This window comes from Anser cygnoides, chromosome 1 (genome assembly GCF_040182565.1).
Source record: "Anser cygnoides isolate HZ-2024a breed goose chromosome 1, Taihu_goose_T2T_genome, whole genome shotgun sequence".
NCBI lineage: Eukaryota > Metazoa > Chordata > Aves > Anseriformes > Anatidae > Anser > Anser cygnoides.
In genome coordinates this window covers 203070170-203096315 of record NC_089873.1, presented here as the reverse complement: position 1 = coordinate 203096315, position 26146 = coordinate 203070170, and the positions used below count along the sequence as shown (strand labels likewise).

The following is a 26146-nucleotide window of genomic DNA, read 5'->3' as shown; positions in this document are numbered from 1 at the left end:
CCAAGGACAGAAATGAAACATTGCCACAGTAAAACATTCTCCAGTCTTTAGACTAGAGATTCTTCCACTTTCAGAAACAGGTTTTCAGAAATAAATTTTCATTGAAATTGAAATTTTTTGCATGGAGTAACAATGATTTTTGGTATATCTTTTCTATGTGTTTTTATATATAGGCATAAATATAAGCATATAAGGCATAAATAATATCACCAATGATTAAAAATCCAATTAATCTAATTTTGAGTCATGATATTGTGTGAAAAGCAAAGTCTCTGAATATTATATAGTTTGAATATAAAGGAAAAAAATCTAGATTCTAAAGGAAAATCTCCACATCATATAAGCACAATTTATTCCAAGCAGCAAGTTTAAGGTCAACTTGTTGCAGTTCTTTCATTCATTTCTTCATTCTATTCTCACAGACTATGACTAATTTTCATTTTGCTCTTTACTTGGTAGCAAGAGATGTAGGCAAAAATAGTCTTGTAACCAAGCACAATTGAACAAATATGAAAGGAAATGTGAGAAATAAAACTTATCTAAAGGAAAATAAAGTCCTGTTTTTGTTACACTTGCCAGGGTATGTCCTAAGAAAATGAAGGTGAATCACCTCTTTATATGCATTTATGATAAATTTAAATGGAGGAAAACATTATTAAAAAGAAAGCACTTTGAGGACGAGTTTGATCCCATGCTTACCTGATACCTCTCTAAAGAAAATGTTAACAGAGTGGCTTATTTCTTAAGGCTGTGTTCAAAAGTAAATCACACTTTTTACATACTGGAGTGAAATTTATCCCTTGCCACCCCCAATAAATTTGGTCTATTGTGTTTCAATTGTACTTTTGTGTGGTTGTGTTTTTCCAGCATATATTACCTCTTTACTCCATTCAGAGAGGCAAAACAAATGGTTTGAAATGAAAATGAAAAGTATCTTTTAAATTATTAATTCATTCACCTCCAGGCAAATTTTATGCTCTGACTTGCAGGGACTAAACTTGTTTCTGACTAGGAAGGCCTGATCCAAATGTTACTCTAGTCAAAGGGAGCATATTGACTTCAAATGGGCTTTCAAAGAGGTCTTCGCACCTCAATGATGGGAGAAGATAAAATTGTATACGTTTCTCTGATCTATGGGAAAGACCAGGGAATGTTTTCACATGTGACATGAGGTGAACAAACAGTCCTTTGTGCCTTGTGGCAGACAGCCAGATTCTCCCCAGTTTCTGCAACAATTTCCACTTAGTTTTGTGGTGCTAAGTGGTTAAGCAAGAAAAATCTGAGACAAAGCTCCAAGGTGCTCGAGCTGCATGGTACATCTGCATGCCAACCATAACCACCCAAAATTCAGACACAGGCCCAAATTTTCCTCTCTACTATCCTGTCCATGCACGAGTCTCCCCAGATGTAGACAGCACATAAATGGGCTAAAAAGGATCCCCTTCTTATTGGTGGTGGTTTTTAGTTGTTGTTCTTTGCGTGGTTTTTTTTTTTTTTTTTAATCTTTCTATTTCTGTAAGGGACAACATCTTCCATAATGTTTGGAAAGTGTCCAGAACATCAGACATCACCAAGTTTCAGATAAATACCTTGTTCAGTTTGTATTTGTCTATCCTATTATAAATACCATCTGTTCTACAGTTAGAAAACATTTGTATGGTGTTATTTGACTGAAGAACATATTCATCATCATGACCAGACCATGCAAATAGATCATAAGGTTCACAGAATCTGAGTTTAATGTTCATTCACTGAAGTCCAGAATTATACTCTCGTAAATATGGTATGAATGGTATGAGGTCTCAGGTATTAAGTTAATGGTACCACCTATCTTGTCCACTTCAATATAGGCAGAAGTAGGCACATTTTACTGACGAAATATATCATTCATCTGTTTTTATTCACATCCAGCTCCCCTGACATTTATTACCTTTGTCTTATAGCAGCTATCTCCAGCTTTTATTCTTGTGTCCTTACTCCCTTCTTTCCAATGCACAGTGCGAAGTTCCTTTGCCATGAGATTAACATGCCATATGTTACCATCTGCTCCAAGTAGTGTCCATGTGAAGCGGCAAAAGTATTCTCACTCTGTGCACTCAGACCTCAATACGAGCTTGACAGTTCCCAAACTGAATACATAAGCATCCCTGCTCAATAAACAGAAGTGTAAAAGTTGTTCATAACAAAAATTAGATGAGTCATCAAAGTACTCAGAATATTCAAACTTAAACTAATGCAGCACATCACTGGCCACATTTTTGACCATGATGTTATTCAAACACATTTGTGCAATGAAGGCTGCACACTAAGCCATGCCAAAGGCATCAGCTGGCACAGAGTATTTTCATTACATGATATGGTGTATGGTGATTTGTACATTATTATATTAAACTGCTAATATATTCATGCATCCTCATAGAAAAGAGAGTGAAGTTATTTACCAGTCTTATCATGATGGAAGGATGGTTACAAAAATCTACATCTAAACTTCTAAACTTTAACATGTATGTGTGTGTATATATATATAGAATTATCTCTCTACATATTTTTAGGAGGAAAATGATCTCTACATACTTGCATCAGACCAGCATCACCCCAAAAAGGCCTTTGAATATAAAGTCTGCCAGAGAAGCATACTCTGTGTGTGGGAAGGACAATCTGCTTTCTATTGGTTGTAATACAGCCAGCAGCATCTGCTGCTGTTCAGCAATGCTGTCACCACTACTCAATCTCTTAATAACATTTTACATTCTCCAGATCATATTCTGCATCTTCCATTTCAGGTTCATCTGTTTGAACAGAGGTGAGATCCTAAAATTCATCACAGAATGTAATTCCAGAAAACGCATTACATTGTGGTGCCATTAGAGAGGGACTGGTGAAACTTGCTCTTAAGGCAGTATGAAATTCTAGTCACTTACAGCAAGATGAAACCACTCAAGTCTGTCAATACAAGGATAATGAATTCAGGCAATCTTTTCCATTTCTTTTCCCTCATACTCTTCTGAGCACTAGGCAAAAAGCTTAAGCTCTATCTCAAATTAATAAAAAGAGGGAAGCAATATAGCACATAGTTCTGATTTTCTGGACTCCTGATGGTGTGTGAAGAAGATGCAAGGAGACTTCCCTTGCTCGCTTCCAAAACCAATGACCAGATGCAGAGCAAGAAGTGGCTAAGTGGCTGCAATACTCCATAGGGTACTACAAAAAGGACAGAAATAGTACTGATCTCAAGAAGCCGGGACAACTTGCATTCAGATATTTGCCAGAACCTCAGGTCTTCTGTTATTTGTGCTTCTGTGGCTCAGATACTAATCAGGAAATATTCTGGTTCAGCTACAGTTTCAAATGGTGATTTAGCTCTCTTCTGCACTAGAAAGACCAGACACTTTCTCATTACACATTGATACCAGTGTAGTTAAAATGATTATTCCACATAAGTATACTGATTGATAGATTAAGAAAAATAAATAAATGCCAACTACATTAAGTTAAGGTCACTTACAAAACTCCAGAGTAAGCATGTTTAATAACAAGTGGCCTTATAGACCACACAGTCCTGTATTTCAAACTGTTTTCAGTGGTTATCAATGGGATGCTACTTCACCCTAGGGAATGTGAAATCACTATTAAATGAAATAAAAGTCTATGTGGTTGACAACAGTCTTGGGGAAAAAAATAAAATATCAAACTGTCATCATCTAGCTATTTGATCACATCAGAGTAGTTCAAAGGCATTCATATATTAAAATAATAATAATAATAATAATAAAATAATGACAACAACCACCTCTTACCTTCAGTATGTACAGCAGAAACATAGGTCCAGTTATAGCGCTTGACAATGTCCACCATAGCCCGTGCTTGCTGTGCATCAGATGGCACAACTCTCATAAAATACTTGAACAGAGTTTTGTCACTTAGGTCCATGCTTGTAGCAGAATAAGCAATCTGAGGTATATTGAAAAGCTGCAACAAGTTCTGTACCTGGATAGCAACTGAGCTAGAGCCAGGGCCAATGACACCAACGATAGGTTTCTTGGAGCGGAAAGATGATGAAGATCCATCCACACATCGCACCATCCCTTCCTCTTCTTCTGATGAAATAAGAGAGTCCCTTATAAACTCAATGCTCTGCTCCAGAGCCACAGCAGAATGCCAGCAAGAGTCCCTTATTTCACATCCTAGTGTGATATTTGGCAAAAGTGTGGGGTCCAAATTAATTCTGTCAAGGGTATGTAGCATTGCCTCCACTCTCTGAATGCCATACTGCTCTCTTACCTCTCCACATTTCCTTTCATGAACCTTGTCAACTGTTGGTTGATGGTGGACAGAGAACAGAGCTCCAATGATAATATCACCAGGCATGTGTGCAACCACCCTTCTTTCATTGGCCTGTGCAGAAACCAAAAGCCCGACGTTTCCACAGACATCTTCCTTCAATAACAGGATTGCAAGGAACAGCAAAAGGATCATTTTAGGAAATGGTTTAGGCTGGTAGAGACAACATGGTGGAACAAAACCGGAGAGCTGGTGAAAAGCAGTTAAATCTTTTAGATAAAAGGAGCAGAATGCTGATGATTAACCAGGAGTTTGCATGTATTCTCTAAGGAGTCACCATCATCTTCAGGTGGACAGCTATGCAGAGCTGTGCATGTGATCATAATCCTCATAACCTTCAAAAATGAATAAATAAGAGAAAGAGCTTTAAAATTAGCAATAAAGTCAGCTTTGTAATCTGTTCTAAAGTTGTACTTATTCCTGCAGCTCTCAATGACTGTAATACATTTCTTTCCACCATTTTCAAGCTGAAAAACTTTGTTATACTTCAGTGTTTTACAGTCTTAGGCTTGTACTTCTGCTGTTATAAATCAGTGTCTCTCTCTTTGACACTCTTGTTTAAAAACTCGTTTGTGAAACATTTTCACAAGCACAAAAGACAGACAAGTATTACATTCCAAAGAAAAAATGCTACCACGCCTAACGCATGTCTTTGAAAACAGCCCTCTTTATTTACAGGTGTTTATTATCCCACAAATGCATACGTCACACTAATGTACCTTGGGCCATGTTATCAACTACAGCACTAGGAAACTTCTACTGTTAAATAAAGCCTTTCCTGAAATATGTTAAGAAAAGAAGAAGATGTCTCTTCCAATCTGAAAATGTGTTTTTTTGCTGTTGTTGCTGTTGTTTTTTGTCAGCCTCAACATGAAACCAATGATCTTTTAAAATAAGTTAAGATTAAGAAAACTGATGTCTTCATTAATATTTCTGTTTGTTTCTGCAGTGAATATTTCAGCAGAGGAACAACAGATCCTTTCCAATTCTAAAACAGCAAATCAGAGTAAAATCTTTTTCACTGATTTTAAATCAGCAAAAAATTGTGATTAATAGAACTTGAAAATGTACTTGAAAATGTTCTGTACGTAGCAGTGGATTTACAATAGTCTGCTTCTCATTTTAAATGTAGTGCTTAAACAATAGTTTGACCAGGTCTTGATCACTGACCACATTAAAGTATTGTCTGTTGCTCTACTCCTACGAGTGGATCCAGTGGATCCATTGGCAGTACAGAAGGTTGAGCACACTCTTAAATCTTGGAAGATGCTGAGCTAGTTAGTGAACTGCATGCCCAGTCTCATTATTGGGGGAAAAAAAAAAAAAAAGCTGCAAAATCCTGGGACAGAGCCTGATCTCAGTTTTACTCACATAAATCTTTCTAATGTAATAAAAAAGAATATAGGAGTTTTGATACATTTCAGATCCACTAGTCATTTATAATCCATTAACATAACTCTGACAGTGCTCAGATGTTGCAAAATGAAAGAAACCCTTTGCCATGGGAAATCTGCTGCTGCTTCTTCCAAGGTTCAAAATCTGGCAGGAGTTTAATCTTGAATTTACTACTTGCAGCTAGATCATTCAATACAGTACCACAATGAAAATCTTCCTGAATCTGAAGATGAGAAAGTGAAATCTAAAAACATTTTCCTGATTGAGGTTAGCCTTGTTTAGTTGTTATTTTACCTTGACATCTATAGATTATAAAATTTTTACACAGAGGGCATCATGCAATAGTTTCAGTGAGTATTCCTAAATGAAATCCAAATCTTTAAAAACATTGCATAGAAATGGTCTTGTAATATTAATTGCAATATTAATAAGTTCATGTAATATTAATTTCTAGCAATAAAAAGTGATAATAATGAAATAGGGTTAAGAAAACTGTAGAATGCTTCAACGTTTTTTTTTGTTTGTTTGTTTGTGAAGAGCTGGCTTATCAATACTGCAACCCCTTGCCACTGTGGAATAACAGCAGTTCAATTCAGGTTAATTAGTCTCTAATTACAGAATGTAACTACTGCTTATGTATTCCAGTTGTTTGTTCTGTGGTTCTGAAGACAACACTGCATAATTTGTAAACGGTCTAAAGGATGAATGACAGGGCTTATCTTTGTACAATATCATAGCTATTAAATTCCTATACCTCCAAGTAATTTAATGTTTTATCACTTTGTTAAAATCTTTTAAATATTTATTAACTTATTAGCATTTTAACAGACGTAGTACTCTGCTATTTAAAACATGGATGCTTAATTTTCTGAGCTCTTCAAATTAAAGCTACATGTACAGAGCACGACTATATTGAGATCAAAAGTTAGCCCTGCCTCAGACTGTAACCGGATATACAATTAGATGTCTTTTTATAACCTAGCTGCCTATGCAGCTGCATATGCACAAATAGAGAGAGACTGGGTGGGGTGGAGTGAGCTTATGACTCAAAAAGAATCCAGCCCTCATCCACCATTTTAATTCTACAGCACACATTCCAAGGATTCTGGTCAGGTTTACTAATACTGTCCTTGGACTTATATCTTTAGGTTAAACAATTTTTATACAGGGTATATGGGAAAGAGAGGGCAGGGACATTTTTATCATCTTCACTCCAAAGAATAGCTGTTTGCTCTTCTCTGTCCACTATAAAACTACAGGATAAAGAATGAAGTAAAGCTGAAGGTCTCCTTTATAATTCTAGTTCAACAATAACAGCAGATATCAGGGCTAAGGGGTTCCTAGGGCCCAAGAGCAAGTCTGAAAAGCAAAAAAATCCTTCCACTCCATGGCATCTAAGGGAAAAGAAGGGGCCAGATGCTGACTGGAGTTGCTCCAGTATTAATGAACTGTCTTCTCATACCCTGCTGTACTACACTGAAATTCAATTTACTTGAGATTTTCAATGTTGTTACTAATTGAACCAAGCAAACTACTTATGTTACAAAGTATTAGGCTTAGGACTCCAAAGTATCTGAAGTCAATGTCTTCTGTGGGCTTTCATGTTGCGGTGAAACAACCTGGAATTGATACAGACATGGTTAAGTGAGCCTACTAAATTACTATGGATTTGCATTTGTATAATAGAGATCTGGTTCTGTGGTCTTACTCTTGCTCTCATAATCCTAAAAATCACAGAATGGCTGAGGTGGGAAGGAACCTCTGGAGGTCATCTGGTCCATCTAACCTCATGAAAGCAAGTTCAGATGAAGCAGGTTAATCAGAGTCATGCCCATTCAGGTTTTGAATACCTCCAAGGTTGGAGGCTCCCCAGTTTTTCTGGGCAGCCAGAGTCTGAGCACACTGAAAATAAGGAGGGTTTTTTTGTTTGTTTGTTTGTTTTCTTCTTATATTTAAACAGAATTTCCTGTATTTCAGTTTGTGCCCATTGCCTGTCATTCTTCCCTAGATATGACTGGATATGCCAGAGGTGCCACAAGGGTAGTTAGGTAACGTATTGCATTCTAGGACAAAAGATGGCTGAGCAGTGAGTTAATAGACTAAGCACACAAATTACATTTCCTGGAGAACTCCTCCATTCCTCCCTGAAAAGAGGATGGCCAAGGGATCTATCTGTTCAAATGTACAATTGTACTGCTATCTTATTCCCAGAGAATCACATACAAGTCATTCCACATTTTGATTTCCATTCTTTCCTCCTCCTGGAAGCTTATTATTACAAGCAGTATGATTACTAAAACAAAATGAAGTAAAAACTTCGGAAGCTTAAATATAATTCCTATGTTAAATATTAGGGAGTTAAAAGGAGTTTCCTTAAACCTTAAAGGGAGTTTCGCATGCTATAGACTTCAGATTGAGAACAGTGGTGTCAATAGCATCATAGACAGAGAACTCTTAAACACATGCATAAAGTAGTAGAAATTGTTTCCCAATTAATGATTTACCTGCATTTACTTGTTTTAATTGGTGGACAAGCAAATCAACATGCACAGCATTTAGGGTCAAACTTATTTTTCACACTATTCAGCATCAAGGGAGTTACTATTAATTTACTGAAGGACAGACAAAATGGAATCAGGCACTTAATTACTGGTGTATCAAGATTCCTATCACATTTCAGCTATGGATCTAGCTATAAACTATTCTTGAAGTCACATGCTATAACAATAGCTGACAGACACTTGAGTCTCAGCACTTTGCTGCACTAGCTTCACACTTGGAACAACTATGGAAATGTTAAGGTGAAAACATAATTCTGCCTATCTGGTCTTTGTGTACTCTTGCTCTAGCTGAAAATTTAAGGGCTACTCAGGTGACTGAAGACACAGATATGATGAAGCATTCAACACATTCCTCTAACCTTTGCTCTCCCTGGCAGGAAAAACTTTACGCCAGCCTCTGTCAGGAGAAATTCTCCGCTGTTCCTTTAGGGCAGACTTCCAGCTAATTCATGTTGAGGTTTAACCAAGTAGAAAATGAGCATCTGTAATATTCAATGAAAGATCATCTAATTCTTAAAATGATTTACTTCAACCTCAAATGCAAGTCCATTTATAATTACAGTCTGAACAGACCAAAACAAATAAAAGAGCCCTAATATCTAACTGTGTTAATTAAAACTTGATAAAAAATCCCACAGCAGTTCACAGAGGGCTAATTTCCACTATGTACGTGCCTGAAAGTTTATACATGGGGCACATCTGACTTTTCATAAGGTCTTCTACTACAGCAGGCGTAACTGTTTAAACCTTAAGAATGAAACCCTTTCCTGTGACTTACATTATTATAGCAGCGCCCACTAGTGACCCCAGAGTGAAGGACCTGTCTTTTTTACAGTGAATTCTTTTGGCTGTGTGGTTTCTATAGGTAAAATACAAACTCAGCAAAGGGAGGTTTTGACTTCAGGTATTTTGTATCAAGAAAAACAGAAGGAGCAAAAGAGCAATACTTTCAGGTTTCTTATTGATTACATTTTTGTAAGCTTATAATCTGTAGTTCAGAGTCTCTAAATCTTCAGGTAGATATAAATAATAAAAATAAAATTCCAGATTATTGAACCACAGAACAGTGCTGTGATGAAATGAGAACTCAGGGCCCGACCCAGGAAAGCACTTGGAAATATGCTCCATGCTAAACACATGAAGAATGCTGCTGATTAATCATCTATTAAAAAATACCTAAGTTTAACGTCTCTTTAAAGGATTTTCCCAATCAGAAAAATCACAAAAAATTATGGTCCCAAAATCCATTGATTTGCAGTGACAGATTTACTTATAGGCTATGTATATATAGCCTACAACCATGTACCTGACAATGAAAGGCTTTCCAGGCATTCATTTACAGCACACAATGCAATTAATTCTGTGCCATCAGATATGAGATAATAAATGTCAATATAGGCATAGATATGAATCAAATCAATCTGTCCCAAGGAACTAAACCAGGTTTCATCATCATAGAAGACAAAGCAGGCTGCTACTGAATTACTGGTCCAGGGTCAGCCCTGCCACTTTTCTTGCAGTGAAGATCTTTGGGAGACAGAAGATGGAACAACCTTAGAAAAGTGATTATATAAGTAGAAAGACCTCTCAGCTCTTCTCAACAGGGGACAATGTGAGCAAACAGTGTACATTTAGGATGCTAAGCTTTTGCTCAATTCTTCTGACTATTGGCATTGCAAACACTAAGCATTGGGTTCAAACTATTCTGACAACCTTGTTCCCTATGCTATAGAAAGGTTCAAATTGCAGAAGGTCCCATACACATTACTCAGAGGTAATTTTATTTGTTCACACAAAACCTGATGCACTCTAATAGTCTTTAGTTGCAAAACATGAATATGAACACACTGGTATGTTTTGAGACTGCAACTGCCACTCAACTTTTCCATTCACTAAAAAAAAAAATAAATAATAAAATCAGCTCCATGAATTCCAGCAGGTTTTGGATCAAGCCCTTTGACAAAAGAAACAGCCTTATACAACAGGAGAGACTATGAAACAGTTTTCAGCAATTCCACTTAGATATAGAAGGAAACTAAGCAGCACAGAAGATTTCTAACCATTTGGTCAGAGCAGCCACAGAAAATAGCAGACTAGTGGGCAGATCTCATGCATGCCTTCATAGATAATAAACATAGAAGGCTATAATTATCAGCAAGATCCTTAGCAATCCCAGGAAGTTCTTCCCCATATTCTCACATGCACACACAATTTCTGGTTAATGAAACATTTTTTTTTTCTAATGTGTAGGTGCTTAACATCACAGCAAAACTTGCAATGATCCCTGCAATTCTGCTAAATATACTACTTCTTACTGCTATACCATATGACACAGAAACTAATAGCTCTGGTGTGATTTCAGCTGTAATCCTAGACATTATAATAATTAGCAAAACTCTATGATCTGGAGGAAGTGATCAAGGAAAAGCAATAGCAATTCCAAAAAACATAAGAACATCTGTCTTCTAGCAAGTCACAACAAGAGTATCACTGGAGCGGCATTCCAGTACTACCACTATATAAAACAAACAAACAAAAAGACAACGATACACTGGCTGGCAAATAAAACAACAAAGAACCTATACAGAGACACAATAAATATTCTCTGATCAGTTGAAATAGTGATTAACGCTGGCGTCCCTGATCACATAGCATAAATATTAGCATGTAGTTAAAGTCTTTGAGAATGCGCAAAATGTTAGTGTGTGATAGAGATGTTTAGGAATACTGTGATGATAATAATAATAAAGATATAGAGAATGAAAAGAACCCAGCAGTTAAGTTCATTATACACTTTCTCATTTTAGGATTGCTTAAAGTGATGTATTTTCAAAGCAGTCCTCTGACACTGCTTTCAAGCTGGTCCTCCCGCTTTGTCCTTAGGACTAGCAGAAACAAAACGCTCGGTCGCCCCTCAACTCCCAGCCACCCCTGCCTACCAGAAAGCCCTGGTCGAGGGGGAGGGAGGTCGAATGGCAGTGGCACGACGGGAGAGAAGGAGCCCCGGGGTGCGGGGCAGCGCTGCTGCGGGCTGCGGGCACCCGGCGAGGCGGGCGCCTGCCCCGGCTCTGTCCATGGTGCTGAGCAGCACCAGCACCAGCGCTCACCTCGCCGGAGGTTTTTTTTTTGGGAAAGGGGTTAAAAAAAATAATCTGAAAATCAACCAGTGGTTAAAAAATGCCACGGTGGTCACTGTTGTTTTGCAGAACCACTTTTTGTTATAAATGCATTGGGTGCTCAGAGCTGGGTCGGAGAGGAAACTATTGGACAAGGTTAACTCCCGGAATAGCTACCTGCGCTGCTACAACTGTGTGGCTGGGCATGCACACGTATATGTGTGCATGCATACCGGTTCTTAGGTCTCTGTCTCCCCAGTGGTGTCACACTCAGTCCTTAATGAATCATTTTTGCACACAGAGGCATTAGCTCCCATTATTAAATGAGGAGCAGACGGGAGTTGCCGAGCAGAGCCAAAGTGATTTGTCCCAAGGTCACACAGAAAAGTCCACGGATGGGCTCAGCCTGGCTGTCTACGAAAAACAAATACACCCCATTTCCATTCTCCCCTTCTGGCAAGGCAAATCCCCACCGGTGAATGGAAGGGATATACCACATGCATCACCAAGCCCAGGTATTGCAGCACCCCCATCTCCTTCTGCCCCACATACACCGCACTCCTCGGGAAGGGTCAGTGCCCACTGCCCTCCAGTGCCCCAACCTCCAGGTGCCTCAGCAGCCTCTGGAGGTGTGCCCCACAGGCTGCTTTGCTTGCCCCTCAATAGCCTTGCTTGTCCTCCGGCAACCAGGGCACGGAGCAATAGCAGGAAGGAGGGAGGGAGGGGAAAGAGTTCCTCCTGCATCCACAGGGTTTCTGTCCGCAACCGAGGGTTCACAAATCCCTTCTCCACCCCGCTGCATTACCTTGTCGGTGGGAGCAATCGTTCCTTCCTACGGTGGCGGCAAAGCAGTCCTTTCGGTGGCAGCAATCAAGACGGGTAGAGGTAGGCACCTCCTATTTTCAGCCACGGCAGAGATAGCATTCCTCGCAACAGATCTGCTGGAGCTGAATAATCCTCAAATGCCTCTGCAAAGATCACCAGCAGGTGAGCCCCACTCGGCTAGCATTGTCACTCCTCCAGCTATGGGCACATCCTGTTTTCTTCTGATCACAGGCAAACGCTGAGCACCGCGAATCCTTCCCCCGCGCATGCATGCACACACACACACGCCATGCAACACGCTGCTCGCTCAGCATCGCCCAAATCTCATTTGCAAGAGGCGTGAATGGCCCCTGGATTTAAGGGGGGAGGAGGGGGAGCGAGAGGCGTGAGGAGGAGGAGGAATAAACAAACAAACAATGAAACAACAGATGGGGCTTTGCTCTCTGCCACCACAGCCTTGGTCAGCCGAAATACTTGCTGCGTCTTGACCCACCGGCTTAAACACCTCATCCCCTCTTTACTTCTAGACGGCAGCAACCTCTGCATTTATAAGAGGTTAGTCCTGCCTTTTGCCCCGCAGGGAGATCTCTCCAGGTGCTCGGAAGGTTGCAAAGTCCCCCCATAAAGCGGACACCTCCCTGCCGCACCCCTCCTTTCCTGCCAGGCTTTCGGCTCCGAACACCATTACCAGAAAAAAAAAAAAAAAAAAAAAAAAAGAAAAAAAAAAAAAAAGGGCGAGACCTTCTTCGGGAGGGTTTTTTTTAAACCGAGTCGAGGGGAAGAGCTCACCCCTGCAGTCTCGGCGGGGTTTTAGGGAATTCACTCCGCCAAAGTTTTGCCTCCCCTCGGGGACCGCGCTACACGGTGGCTCCTGCACCTGCGGGGCTGGGGGGGCGGAGGGGGGCAGGGGGCTCGCAGGGAGAGAGCCGGGCTCCAGAGCAACTTTTTAGTGCCACCAAGTGGCACAGATCCCTCTAGGAAAGCCAGCAGCCTGCCAGTCCTGGGATCTGCCTTCTGCTCCTTGGCAAGGGGAGAGCGGGGGTTGCGAGAGCAGCGACCCCCTCCACACCCAGCCACGTCCAGGGCTACCAAGCACAAAGGAAGAGCTACCTGCCACTGGAAGGGCAAGCTGCCCTCTCCCTCCCTTGCCTTGGCTGCAAGGCGACAGCACCGGGCTCGGCGAGACGAGGAGCGGTGCCCCGGCCAAAGGCAGCCGGGGCTGCCAGCCCTGCCGGAGGGATGCGCCCCCCGCTCCTCTCCCCATCCCCGGACTGCCCCCGCTCGTCCCCACAGCAGAAGCCACTTGCACCCATCTTGTCCAGCTCCTATTCCACACCCCGGAGCCCCCCCCCCGCCCCCCCCCCCCCCCCCCGGAGCCCCCTCGGGCTCCCTGGACCCCCGGGCTCTGCCGTTCCCTGCCGGCCCCCTGCCTCCGCAGCCAGCATCCCTGGGACCGTTCCTGCAGCCGCATGGGTGGGTTTCCTCGTCGCCTACCTTCTGCCCCTGAGCTCGGCGCCCTCCATCCCTTCTGCTTCCCCACCTCCCCCCAAAAAAACCCTCAGCACCTCCCTGCCCTGCTTAACTACGAGCTCCCCACACATGCACCTTTCCTCGGTTAGCCCTTCCCTCCCGGAGCCGGCTGAGGTTTTACCTTCCCTTCCAGCATCCCTGCATCCTCCCAAAGCTTCCTCCCTCCCTCTCTCCTCCTCCTCACGTCTTAGCCCTACACTCCCCGGCTCCTGCTCTCATTCACACTCAGCCGTCCCGCTCCTCTCCCACCGGCTGCACCACGCTGCCCGGGGTGAGCAGGGACCCCCAGCACAGGGTCGGGCACGATGGTTTTGGAGGGATTTGGGGTGTGTGGGTATGGGTGTGGGTGTGGGAGGGGTCCTAGGTGGCCTGAGCCCTGACAAACTCATCACCTCCCAGCACTCCAGCAGCAGCAGCAGCGGCAAACGGCAACAGACCATCACAACACAACGCTGGACAGAGATCATCTCTTAATTCAAAGTTATTCTTAGTAAATATATAAATAAAAGTAAAATAAATAAATAATAAAGCAAAATGCCATTTAAGTAAGAGCTGATCTGGCATTTAAAAGGCTGCTGGGTCCGACCATTTATGAGGCTGTATTTGCAGGGGAGGATTAGCTCGTGCATCCATTTTCGAGAATTAACAGCCATTCTCTGCCGCTGCACCACAGCTTGGCACTCCCTGCTGGTTTCCCCCTCTTTGGGTTGCTGCTTAAAATATAATCTTTTTTTTTTTTTTTTTTTTTTTAATGAATACTGAATGACCTAAATCCTGGCTGCTACTTGACATGGCTCCCTCAGGGTGACTGCACTGACACATCCAAGCTGCACCTCTGCCCAGCTGGGGTAACTTTGATAAAGTTGTTGGGGAGCAGGGGAAGAGGGATCGTCTTGCTATGGCTCCATCTATGCTCCTAATCTTCTGTGATCTCTTTACTGCTGTCTCTCTAACACCAGATTCCCAGCTTGACTGGTCATTTCATCCCAAGGGGTGAAGGATAGGAATCCCATTTATGCTTACCAGGTGCGGTGCCTGGCCTCTTTCTCCTTCACATCCTCCTTCAATCCCAGCCTGGGACTGGCTGGGAGCCCATCAGCCAGCACCTGCTTCATATTTTCCCCCAGCTTTCCTGGCTCCTGCTGCCACTGACACCCTGGCAGCAGCCAGTCCTTAAAGCAGAGGGCAGTGTGAGCATGTGTGTGTGTGGCTCCAGCCGTTTGTTCCCCCTGCTCAGCTCCCAGGGACTTTGGGGGATTGCCTCTTGAAGGTATGGGGGTACGTTAGATGCGAGGGGAGAGCTCACTAGTTAAAAGGGCTTCCCATTCCTGCTAGTGCCCTGGTCAGGTGATGAAGAAGGAGCATCCTTCTTCCTCACCCCCACACCCATGCTGTTCTCAGATATCGTCTTCCCACCCAAAAGAGCATAAGCTGTGAAAGTAATGGAAACTCAGCAGTTTCAGGCTGGAGACAGATTAAAATACGGGCCAGATACCTATAGAGAAGGGGCAGATATCTATAAAGAAGGCACAGATCAGAAAAAGGAGGGGAAGGATGGGTCTGTAGAAGGGGAAGGGGAGCAAAGTGGAATTCCAGTGCACAGCATTCCTGGAAAGAAGCAGTGTTGGGGATCTGCAGAAAAGGGAGATGCTGTTGCTCAGCTGGACTGTCACAGCAGTTCTTGGTCTCCCAGGGACCGTGTGTGTGATGAAGGAGTCAGAAAGCAGCCACCTCTCATTGCTAATGGAGACACCCATCTGGCTGGGACGATGGTGGGTGGCCACAGCAGGTGAAGGAGAGGATCCCCACACGAGCAGAACACACAGATTCACATGGATGCAGCGACACTGGATGCAAAGCAGCTCCCACACACATATCCCCAAGGACTCCCCGTGAGTCAGAGCCCAGAGTCAGAGTTCACTGTGCCAGATGTTTGGAGCAGCTGGATCAAGGATTAAAAGAGGCAAACAGAATGGATGGGGGTGGCTATGGCACTTATATTCTTAATGCTTCACACTGACCTTTTAAATGGTTCCCTATAAATACAAATATACAAGTTTTTTTCCCTTTGCTCTTTTCCTTCCCATCCTCCCTTCCCTTCATTATCAACCATCTTGCAGAACCCATAAAAGTAGTCACTGTCTTTTCGACTGATTGTAGATTAGTTTTTCCCTACCAGGATTTTTTTCCCTCTTATTCTGACACTATTTTAAAAGTAAATAAAATGAAAGCTTCCTGTGCCACTTTGTAACATCATCAGTAAAAAATAAGCATATCAGTACCAGGATGAGGAGAAGTAATGACTACATTTTGTGAGCCCACTACTAGTAACATTGATTATTTCTGCAGCAGTAGCATCTATAGACACTAACACATTAGGCAAATCTGCACATGCTCTGAAACTGCACTCTGAGGAGCTCGTCCATACAGAAAATCATAGGGGTAAAAAAAGTATGAAGTCTCCAGGTATGATCAGTATCTTCAAAGAGCATTCTAACCACTCTAGGACTAAAAGCAATGAGGCTGAAGGACTACTAATTTGAATTCTCTTCAGTTCCAGAATTAATAAACCTGTGGGACACTGGTGGCACAAAGAGTGTGGACAAGAATGTGAGATTGTGAAGATGAGCCAGATGTTGCTTTTTTACAAAGTTGTCTGTAATACAAGCATAAGCATAATAAGAATATGTTTTTATTTATATATGTATAACCTAATCAAAACAACACTATTTACTCCCTACTAGAAAAGGAGGTGAAGATGGAGCAAGGTGGGAATCTATCGATCTAGCACACGTATAGTTTCTGACATAATTAAAATCAAGATAATTATTATTGGTTCCCAGGAAAGTATATGAATGGCAAGTCTACAATGTAAAAGGAGAGTTTAAAAGTGCAAATTATGCTATACAACACATTGTAAAAGAAAACAGTAGTCTGCCAGTGCACAATAAGGGTGCTACTCTCAGAATCCTTATTTGGTGTTGCCCTTCAAACCTCAAGGAAAGTGATGATCTGGCTTTATATGTCTATTTGGTAGAGATTTGCAAATAAACTCTGTGTTCTCTTTAGACTAAATATGGGGAAATAGGTTTTTGTAGTGTGCAATTCACTTGACCTACCTTTAACATTTCTTTTAGGGTGATGAAGAAAGAGGCATTAAGATGGGCCTGCTTCTCTTCACAGATTCTGAGGGGTACCTATTCCTCATAAGGATATCTGTGTTATGCTGGTGTGCATTTAAGGAATCTATGAGTAATTTTTGGCTCTTGGCTGTGCGTAGGTGTAAATGAGGAACTGAAATGCCCAATGCTGCCAAGACTGTTCTAGTTCTGCGCAAGGAAATGGCCCAGCTATTAGTATCTGAGAAGACTCAGAAATCCCAGACTGAGCCTGGCTGTGAAACTCCTTCAGCGTTACGCAGTCCTTGGGTAAGTATCCTTATGCTTGCAGACTGGAGGTGTCTGTAATGTCCTTTTTTGGTCTGCCTCTTGTGTCCATTATTAGAAAACAGGGCATGGGAGAGTAAGACCAGAATACAGACCTCTGAGAAGGATGCATGCAAGAATAGTGTAAAAGAGAAGCACAAACTTTTACATGTCTACAGAGATTTCAGTGAGTAATGGGATGTGTCAAATGCAACTAAAAGATGCCCCCAGATTTGCCTACAAATCATTATTTAGGAGAATTAAACTAGTTTGCAGGACATCTGAATATAAATCTAACACAATTTTTTGAATTTATTCTGTGGAATTGTTCTAGATGTCCTCCCTTTAATTTCTTCTTTGCTCTTTCCATTTCATGTCTAAAGTGGCAGCTTTTGCCAAAATGAGTAGAACTTTCACAGCGATAGAGATCTCTGATTCATATTAATTCAGGGTCAGTAACTCCAACTGAGGAAATTTGACTTACATTTTACCTTCATGAATACAGCTATTATTCCTATTATTCAAGGTCTCTATGACGTTATTTTGCTATAAACATGTTCAATTTTGTAAAATTAATTTTTAAGTGATGACATTTATGTGATTTCTTCTGCTTTTCTCTATTATTTCCCATATCTTTATGTTAAATATGTATGCATTTTATGTCTAGCTACCATCTCAGAGGCAATTCCCATCATTGTTTTCCACCAAAGGATTCCAGTGCCCTTGAAAAAAAAGACTTAAAACTGATGTATGAGGATCTTAGTTAAAGGCAATCAGAATGGAAACATTAAAATGGGAGTTTGGGGTGTAGATAGACTTCAATACTGAAATTTGCAGAAATGAAGGTGACTCTCCATTAAAAAAATAATAATAATAAAATAAAAATTAAAAAAATTGTGTCATTCAAAATCTGAAACTGGTTTTCCTATTTCTACTCAGTGAGTTCAGATCTGAGTGGGGGAGTGCTTCTAATAAGGTTGGAGGAATGTGAAACCTCCAATTATGCTGCCATGCGATATGCTATCATTGCTCTGCAGTGAGAGTAGAGTATTGAGTGAGTGAAACTCAACTGGTAGGTTCCTGCAGGGTTTTGAACTCACCACCGTTTACATCTGCACTCCAGACTGGCATCTTCTGCTGAACAGCAGAGAGATGACGAGTACAGGATTTTTGATCTTGCAAAGCCACCAAAACTACTCATAATGAGATCAGATCTTTGCCATTGTAATTGATTCATATGAAAACAGAGCAGAGGAGGTGCAGGCTCTGAAACTGGTTCTTCCACGGGAACTTTGTTTATCACAGTACCCAAAATTTGCTCAAATATGACATATTAATATCAGACATACAGAATGTTTTTACAGACGAATTTTATTTCCATTGTTGAGAACCACCCTTTGGTTGAAGAGACACCCTCGGGACTACCCTGCACAGAAACAAACATAACAGAATAAAAATATGATGAATTTCACATGAACAAAACTGTCCTCCAAATGAAAGTGGCAAAACATCACTGCAGTGATACATACTAGTCACTCCACTGGTGAATTTCAGCTGAAGCACTGTTGTTTCTAGCTATTCTTGGCCAGCTAATTCCTCCCGCTGACACTGTGGTTTGATTCCCGTTCCCTCCATGAACAAAGGAGGTTGGCAAAAGACTGGGAAATACGTAGCACAAAACAGTCTTGCTCCAGCAGAAACACAGACTAGAATCAGCACGTGGCTGCTTGGCAGTCCACCTACCGCAGAAGGTGACTTGGAGCCAGCTCTGCCTCCTTCCTCGTAGCTCTTTCTGTGCAAAACATCAGCTGGGAAGGATAACTTGCAAAAGATACAAGAGACATAGACACAAAATAATTTCAGCCTTTCTCCTTCCTGTAGTGCATCAAAGGAGATTAAAAAAAAAAAAAAAAAAAAAAAGAGAGAGAGAGAGAAGTAAACCCATCAGTAACCAAAAAAAATCATATGTTTGGTACGCAGCTTAAAATTACAAATCCCCAATACTGCTTTTCCAGGTAAACAATTATTGTAGTTACCATAGGAACACAGAGTGGACAAAAAGTCTTCGTATTTTGAAGATGACTACTTCTCTGACACCAACAAAGAGAATGTAGGTTGTTCATAAATTTATAGTTTCTGCTCAAATTAAGTTTTTGCATGGCCCAGTGAAGAAGCAGGTTCACCTCAATTTTTTTATTGGCATGACTTCAAGCAGTGAGCAAGCTCTTGAGATTGTGAAGCAGGTTCATTCCAGAAACGGAAGAGGTTGGAAAAGTAAACGAGTAATTACATGACTTTAAACTATAGTTAAATACCAAATGTATTTCTGATCACTTACATATTGATCTCTTTTTCCCTTTAGGTAAATCTGTCTATACAAACAGCCCAAAAGCTTGTTCTGTCAAAGTGGGTGGTGCTCACAGTAGCCATCCTTTTTTTCTTTGAATACCAATGCCAACTAAAAGGAAATGCAACGAAAGGAAAAGCAGCTTGGATGTTGGTTGCTATATGATATTTTATGTCTAAAGCAGCTTTGTTAAAATAAATTAAAAAACCAGTAGGACAGTCATTTATAATTAGTGTTTCCCCAATATCTCTTCTGTCTTCTTCACTGAAGGTCAGAACAGTTAAGCCATGGTAGTGTACTGGCTGGATAATCTCATTACTGATGAATAAAAATTATTTTCCAGTAATGTTTGATAAGCTTAGGGATTGCTCATGGGTACATAGTGGGATTCTCCTCATCAAACATGTACTACAGTAATGTGATATTCAACTCTGGTTGCCCATGCTCCCTTCATAATCAATGGAGAACTGGTATTTGGGTGATGCAATTAGTCTCATTCCTGTGCAGGTTTCAGATAAATTTACCTTAAAATTGACTGATTTGTGGAAGCAAGACTAACTAGCTGAGGAGCAGCTACTTACGTTATGAACTGGTACAGTTAGGTGACAGGAACACATTAAATGCTTTTCATTAAACAAGAAAAACAGCATTTAAAAATTACCCTGTTAAGCTGTGGTGGTTTCACACTGATGACTAGCTAAACTCCACCACACTGTTCTCTCACTTTACTCTTCAAAAGAACATCTGACAAAAATATGATGAAAAAGGTCTTAAGGGTTGAGATAAGGACAGGGAGAACACTCAACAATTATCGCCATGGGCAAAACAGACTCAGCATAAGGGACGTTAACGTAATTTATTGCCTATCACTAGCAGACTAGATCAGTGAGAATTAAAAGCAACATAAAACCACCTTCCCCCCATCCACCCTCTTCCACCTCCTCCCCCCAAGCGGCACAGGGGAACAGGGAATGCGGGCTGTGGTCAGTCCACGACGCCTCACCTCCACTGGTCCATTGTGGTCACTCTCTGCCCCTGCTCCCCGTGGGGTCCCTCCCACGGGATGCCGTCCTTCCCGAACTGAGCCTGGGGGGCTGCCCACAGGCTGCAGCTCTTCAGGAACTGCTCCCACACGGCTCCGTACCACGGGGTCCATCCCCCAGGAGCAAACTGCTCCAGCACGGGTCCCCTACAGGCGGCAGCTCCCCCCAGACCCCCTGCTCCTGCGTGGGCTCCTCTCCACGGGCTGCAGCTCCGGCCCGGGGCCTGCTCCTGCGGGGGCTCTCCATGGGCCGCAGCCTCCTCCAGGCCACATCCACCTGCTCCACCGGGGGCTCCTCCACGGGCTGCAGCGTGGAGATCTGCTCCGTGTGGGACCCGTGGGCTGCAGGGGGACAGCCTGCTCCACCAGGGGCTTCTCCACAGGCTGCAGGGGAACTTGTGTTGCGTGCCTGGAGCACCTCCTGCCCTCCTGCTGCACTCACCTTGGGGGCTGCAGGGCTGCTTCTCTCAGTTCTCACTACTCTCTCCCAGCTGCTGTAGCACAGCAGGTTTTCCCTTCATTAACTCTGCTCTCCTAGAGGTCCAGCCAGCATTGCTCATGGTTCGGCTCAGGCCAGCAGTGGGTCCCTTTTGGAGCTGTCTGGAGCTGGCTCTGATCTGACATGGGGCAGTTCCTGAGCTCTGCTCACAGAGACCACCCCTGCAGCCCCCCTGCTACCAAAATCTTTCCAATGTAATCCCGATATATAGGTAATTGTCAATACACAGGTATAAAATTCTGTTTAGGGGGAGGAGGAATGAGCAGAACAACTGTTTGCTTTTTCCCCAGCATGGGCCACTAGCTGAATATGAAGTTCAAATGTTCACTTTTCCACTTTTTCTGTGTTTAAACATTAGGCTGTGGAGTAAAGTAGCTCAGAGACCTAGTGTATTCAAGAGCACTCCAGTGTTCATTTGACCAACCTACCCAATTGTTCATATTTCTAATGCAGCTACTCCCACAGCATTAAGCTGATAGAAGTGCTTATCATAATACAGACCCACTGAGATTCCCTATATGAATTCTGAAACCATATGAGAAGTCCCACTGTGTCCCCAAAAAGTTCTGAGAGAGAATTTCAGACTTAAATATGATGAAAAAAGAAAGACATAAAAAAAAAAAAAAAATGATTTGGTTAGAATTTTGACTCTAGAGAAAGGTTGATGGATGGGCATTTGGATCATCTCCGAGGACAGCAGAATTTTAAAAAGTGTAAAGAAAGAGTAAAGGTTCACTGAAACCCTTCTTGCTCACCCTGTGCTTTGGTAGAAAGAAATAGTCTCTCTTTTCCATCTAAAAATACCAGTACAGATCTATTACTCTAATATAAGAAAGCTACAGTAAATTCACAAAGTTTTCTAGTAGCTACCTAGAAAAGGCTAGGTGTTTTTATCATGCCAATGAAAGCATGCTGATGAGGGTAATGGGAAAAGAAATGACTCATTATGTCAAGTCAACAAAGATGCTTATCATGTACATTTACTGGACCCTTATTTATGGGCCATGTATACGTAGTTGCATAAAGCAAATATCCTTACTGTAGAGGAACTGTGCACTCCCTGTTTCCTACACTTTTCTTAAAGGAGGTAGTTTCTTGTTAAGAAAATAAATTTAAAAAGGATGTAGTCAAAATCTGCCATACCCTATTTACCTGATGGGAAGCTGGAGTAAGAAAAACACATGCCTAGATTACATTTTATATTATCCAAAGCCTGTGCTAGGACAGAAAAATACTTATTCCCATACAGGCAGATGTTTTCTTCATTGGTCGTGTCAGTACCCACTGAATAAATGAAAACAAAGTAAAATAAAGGACCAGATATGACAGAGAGAAACAGCATCATCTCTTGTGGCTGGAGGACATGACATAAGAAATAGCCATTTGGTTACATGCAATGTCTAAATTGCCATAACAGCTATGAATATGTTGCTGGAAAAACAAAACAAACAAACAAACAAAAGAACAACAAAAAAAAACAACAACAACAGAACTGTTTTAAGCAGAGATATAACCTTATGCTGTACAGAAAAATAAAAAAAAAACCCACAAATTTCAGTCAGTCAGCAAGTCAAAGTTCCATATACAAAGTGGCCTCAGAACCTTACTTTGTCCACTGGTCTATTAATCACAGTGTAGGGAGTAAAACACAACTCTCATAATATGGTCAATTAGCTTGTTAAGACCATGTTTGAGCAGACAGCTTCATTCTAAGGTGATGCTTATAGTTTTCCATTAAACAGCCTCAGTTTTCTAGGCTTTTTAGGAATACTGGTACTACTTACGTTTCCAAATATAGCACCATGAATTTGCTTACATGGCATTTAACAGTTTGGAAACCAAGGATGTAAAAGCTTGCAGCCTGTCTCTGAGATTGACACTACTGGCATTATTCTTTCAGTAGCAAGAGGAGACCTGTGAATTCTCCAGAAATACCCATTAACAATCTCAGTCAAGAAATAAATCTAAAGAACAAGAGTTAAGTGTGGAAGAAGACTGTGAAGCCACTGAAGATAGTACAATCAATTTGGTAATGATGTTCTAATTTAAAGAAGACAGAGAATATACATTGCCACATTATCTTTGTAATACTATTCAAGAAATTCTTTCCAACGGTAACAAGTTTGTTGCTTGTGTTGACTGAAAACAAATTAGTCCTGTAGCCAGAAGCAAATTATTCTAAGATTATTTCTACAACATATGAGAGAGTTTTAAAATAACATTAGGAAAATCACTTTAGCCATCCAAATGTTCAGGGCTTTGTCCTTACAATTCAGCATAGTACCTAAGCCTGCTACCAGATCACTTGGACCGATAGGCAGTATTTATCTCACCTCACTTCGGGATTCTGTAATATAGATTCATTATTTTTTCTATAACTCTGTTCGTGCCAAGATGCAATGTCAAGATATAATTAAACAAACTACATTCCCTTTTCAAAAATCATAAGCTAGAAGACACAGAACTTTGCTCGGTTGCAGCCCTATAAACTGCAGTCCTCCGGGGTTTTAATATCACAACTGTCCATGTAAATTAAGTTTTATGGGTTTGCTACTATTCCAAAGCCTGCAGATTATCATCTTGCTGTGTGACCTTCTCCTGAACCTGTTAAAATAATCAAGATTTTGATACAAGTGGAAAAACAAGATGGGAAGTAGTTAGCTCTACATATTTTAGAGCTCTCCTTTTCCTCACTTTCATATCATTTCTGTGATTTTCGTAGGGACATTGAAAAGTCAATCTTTCAATCTTGTCATTATTTTTGGGAGGAGGGGAGGGGGGGGGGGGGGGGGGACAGGACACAGACAATGCTGCTATCAGTTTCCAAAGTATGAAATGAAAAATGCTCAAGTAGACCCTTAGAGAGTAAGCAGAAGAATCTCCCCCCATACACACACACATACAAACGCAAACACACATACACACACACACATACACATCAAATGTGGCACATGCAGATAGAAGTCGCCATGGTCACCACGAGGCAGAAGCAGTTAGTACATCTTCAATTTATGGAACTGGGAATTTAACATCACTTTACCAGTCAACGGAATAGCATAGAGATTACTCCAACCTTCATCTAAGCCTAGAGACCAGTTAGACAAGAAAGCATGAACCTTTGATTTTTGGAATTAGCTTCTTCTTTATAATTAGGATTACAAAATTAATAAATCAAACCAGCAAACTTCATCTTCCAAAGCTAAGACTGTAAAAATGTCCTTCAATTGTAATCCCATTAGTTTGATCATGTTGTTTAGGATTGTCAAGAAAAAAAAAAAAAAAAGATTTTATTAATTTTACTTAACTTTTTGCCTTAATTGAAATATAACATACAGCAGGAGTCATCCCTGATTATCCTCCCTTTCAATGGACACACTGTAAAAGAACTCAAGAATTTCTGAAAAAAAAAAAAAAAAAAGACATTTTTATATTGGGGTTCCTTTTAATGGAGACAGAATGCTGAGCCCAATCTGGCAGACTCACAATATCTTTCCTAAAAGCACTGAGCTGCTGTCAAGTGCTTACCATCCAAAGCTAAATTTGTATGGAGGAATTGATATTATTTATAAAACACTATAATGGGACATGGTAGATCTAGGGTTGGTTTCTAACAGTATTTCTATGTGATTTTTGGTGTGTCATCTTTTTTTCTTTACTTCATAACTTAATGTCCATAACACCATAGAAGGAATTCATCTAGAACTCTTCTTCTAAACCTCCTAGTTCAGTCAAGATGATTTTAAAGGATTTCTTCTTAATTTTTTTGTTTGGTTGTGTTTTATTTGCTTGTTTGTTTGTTTGTTTGTTTTGGTGTTTGCTTGTTTTTCCCCATAAGAACATGCTATTTACATAATTATTTTTTTAATTGATTTTACATTAAAAAGGTACATTTTGTAATAAATCCTAAATAGATAACAATTGCAAACAATAATGAAATAAAAGTTAATAAATTAAATACAGCACTCCAAAAGAGTTCAGAAACTTTGAATATATTCAAAACTTACAGACAATGGATATACTGGAAATAAAAGAATGATCTCAAAAAAATCTAGCAGAATAGTAAAAGTCTGTTTACATTTGTTATACTACCATTTACTGTCTACTCCAAAGGATAGTATTGTAAAGCAAATATCTTGATGAATTTTTGACATTCAGATGCTCTAGAGATAGGAGACATACACAGATATCCTCCTCTGATGAGCTGCCACTGTCTGCATGAGAACACAAGGTTGGAACCTCTGCACCTTCTTACAGTTATGGTTGCAGAAAGAACATCTAAAAGGTCTTTTAACCTTTAGATACCTAGTAAGTGTTTTCTTTCGGCCTCTTCCCTATATTTATCACAGAAATAAATAAATAAACAAACAGAAAAAAAAATCTTTTACCCAGAATAAGTACTGAGATTCAGACCTCAATACATTTTTTCCACGTGTACAAAATCAGCAAGCCATTTGTTTTGCAATAAAAGCTGTTTGATATGTTGCCTCAAAAGCACTACAAGAAAGCTGATAACATACTTCACCAGTTTAGAGACAGCAAGGGCCACGCATGCTCCATGCAGTTATCACCTAGGAAACAAATGATTGCATCTTATTTTTGGCATAAAGCTGTAGGTGTACGAAAGATCTGAAATGCGCTCCCACACAGTACTGAACTCATTCCTCATGATACCAACAAGAGTAATGAGCGGAGCTGTTGGGAAGCACCTCCTAGCGGTAGCCAGAGAACCACCCACGGGTACTAGACGTTATGTCAGGGCTCCTCACCGCATGCATTCCCCAAGAACACTGTGTTACGGCCTGCATAATGCAGAAGTCAGGCCAGGCAATCATAATAGGCTCTTTGGGCTGAAGATCTCCTAATAAAATCTGTGAAGCACCCAGAAGCAGCTTGCATCAAGATGTAAAAGCATTCAAATGGATTTTAATGAAACAATTAATTTAAGTGCTCTTCAGATCTTGATGTAAATTGCCTCTGCATCACAGCTTTACAGCGGGTTGCCTAATAAATTGATAGATTTTAAGGCCAGAAGGGACCATTACAATCATCTAACCTGACTGCTTGT

The 26146-nt window shown here is 41.0% G+C and overlaps 2 protein-coding genes across 4 annotated transcripts in view; one reads left to right on the top strand and one right to left on the bottom strand.

Annotated features, from left to right (window-relative positions):
* GRM5 (glutamate metabotropic receptor 5) overlaps positions 1-14048 on the bottom strand; it is a 283179-nt gene extending 269131 nt beyond the window's left edge. For 2 of the 3 annotated variants that reach the window (XM_013178154.3, XM_013178155.3), the window contains exons 1-2: positions 12219-12356; positions 3798-4676 (exon numbers count right to left, since the gene is read on the bottom strand). In XM_013178154.3, coding sequence (XP_013033608.1) covers positions 3798-4476 — 679 coding nt within the window. In that variant the 5' untranslated portion in view covers positions 4477-4676; positions 12219-12356. Of the gene's footprint in view, positions 1-3797; positions 4677-12218; positions 12382-13889 lie in introns of those variants that run through there. The other variant, XM_048076446.2, reaches the window with a different exon arrangement.
* TYR (tyrosinase) overlaps positions 12278-26146 on the top strand; it is an 86452-nt gene continuing 72583 nt past the window's right edge. The window contains exons 1-2 of the mRNA XM_066989911.1: positions 12278-12400; positions 17049-17196. Coding sequence (XP_066846012.1) covers positions 17068-17196 — 129 coding nt within the window. The 5' untranslated portion in view covers positions 12278-12400; positions 17049-17067. The remainder of the gene's footprint in view (positions 12401-17048; positions 17197-26146) is intronic.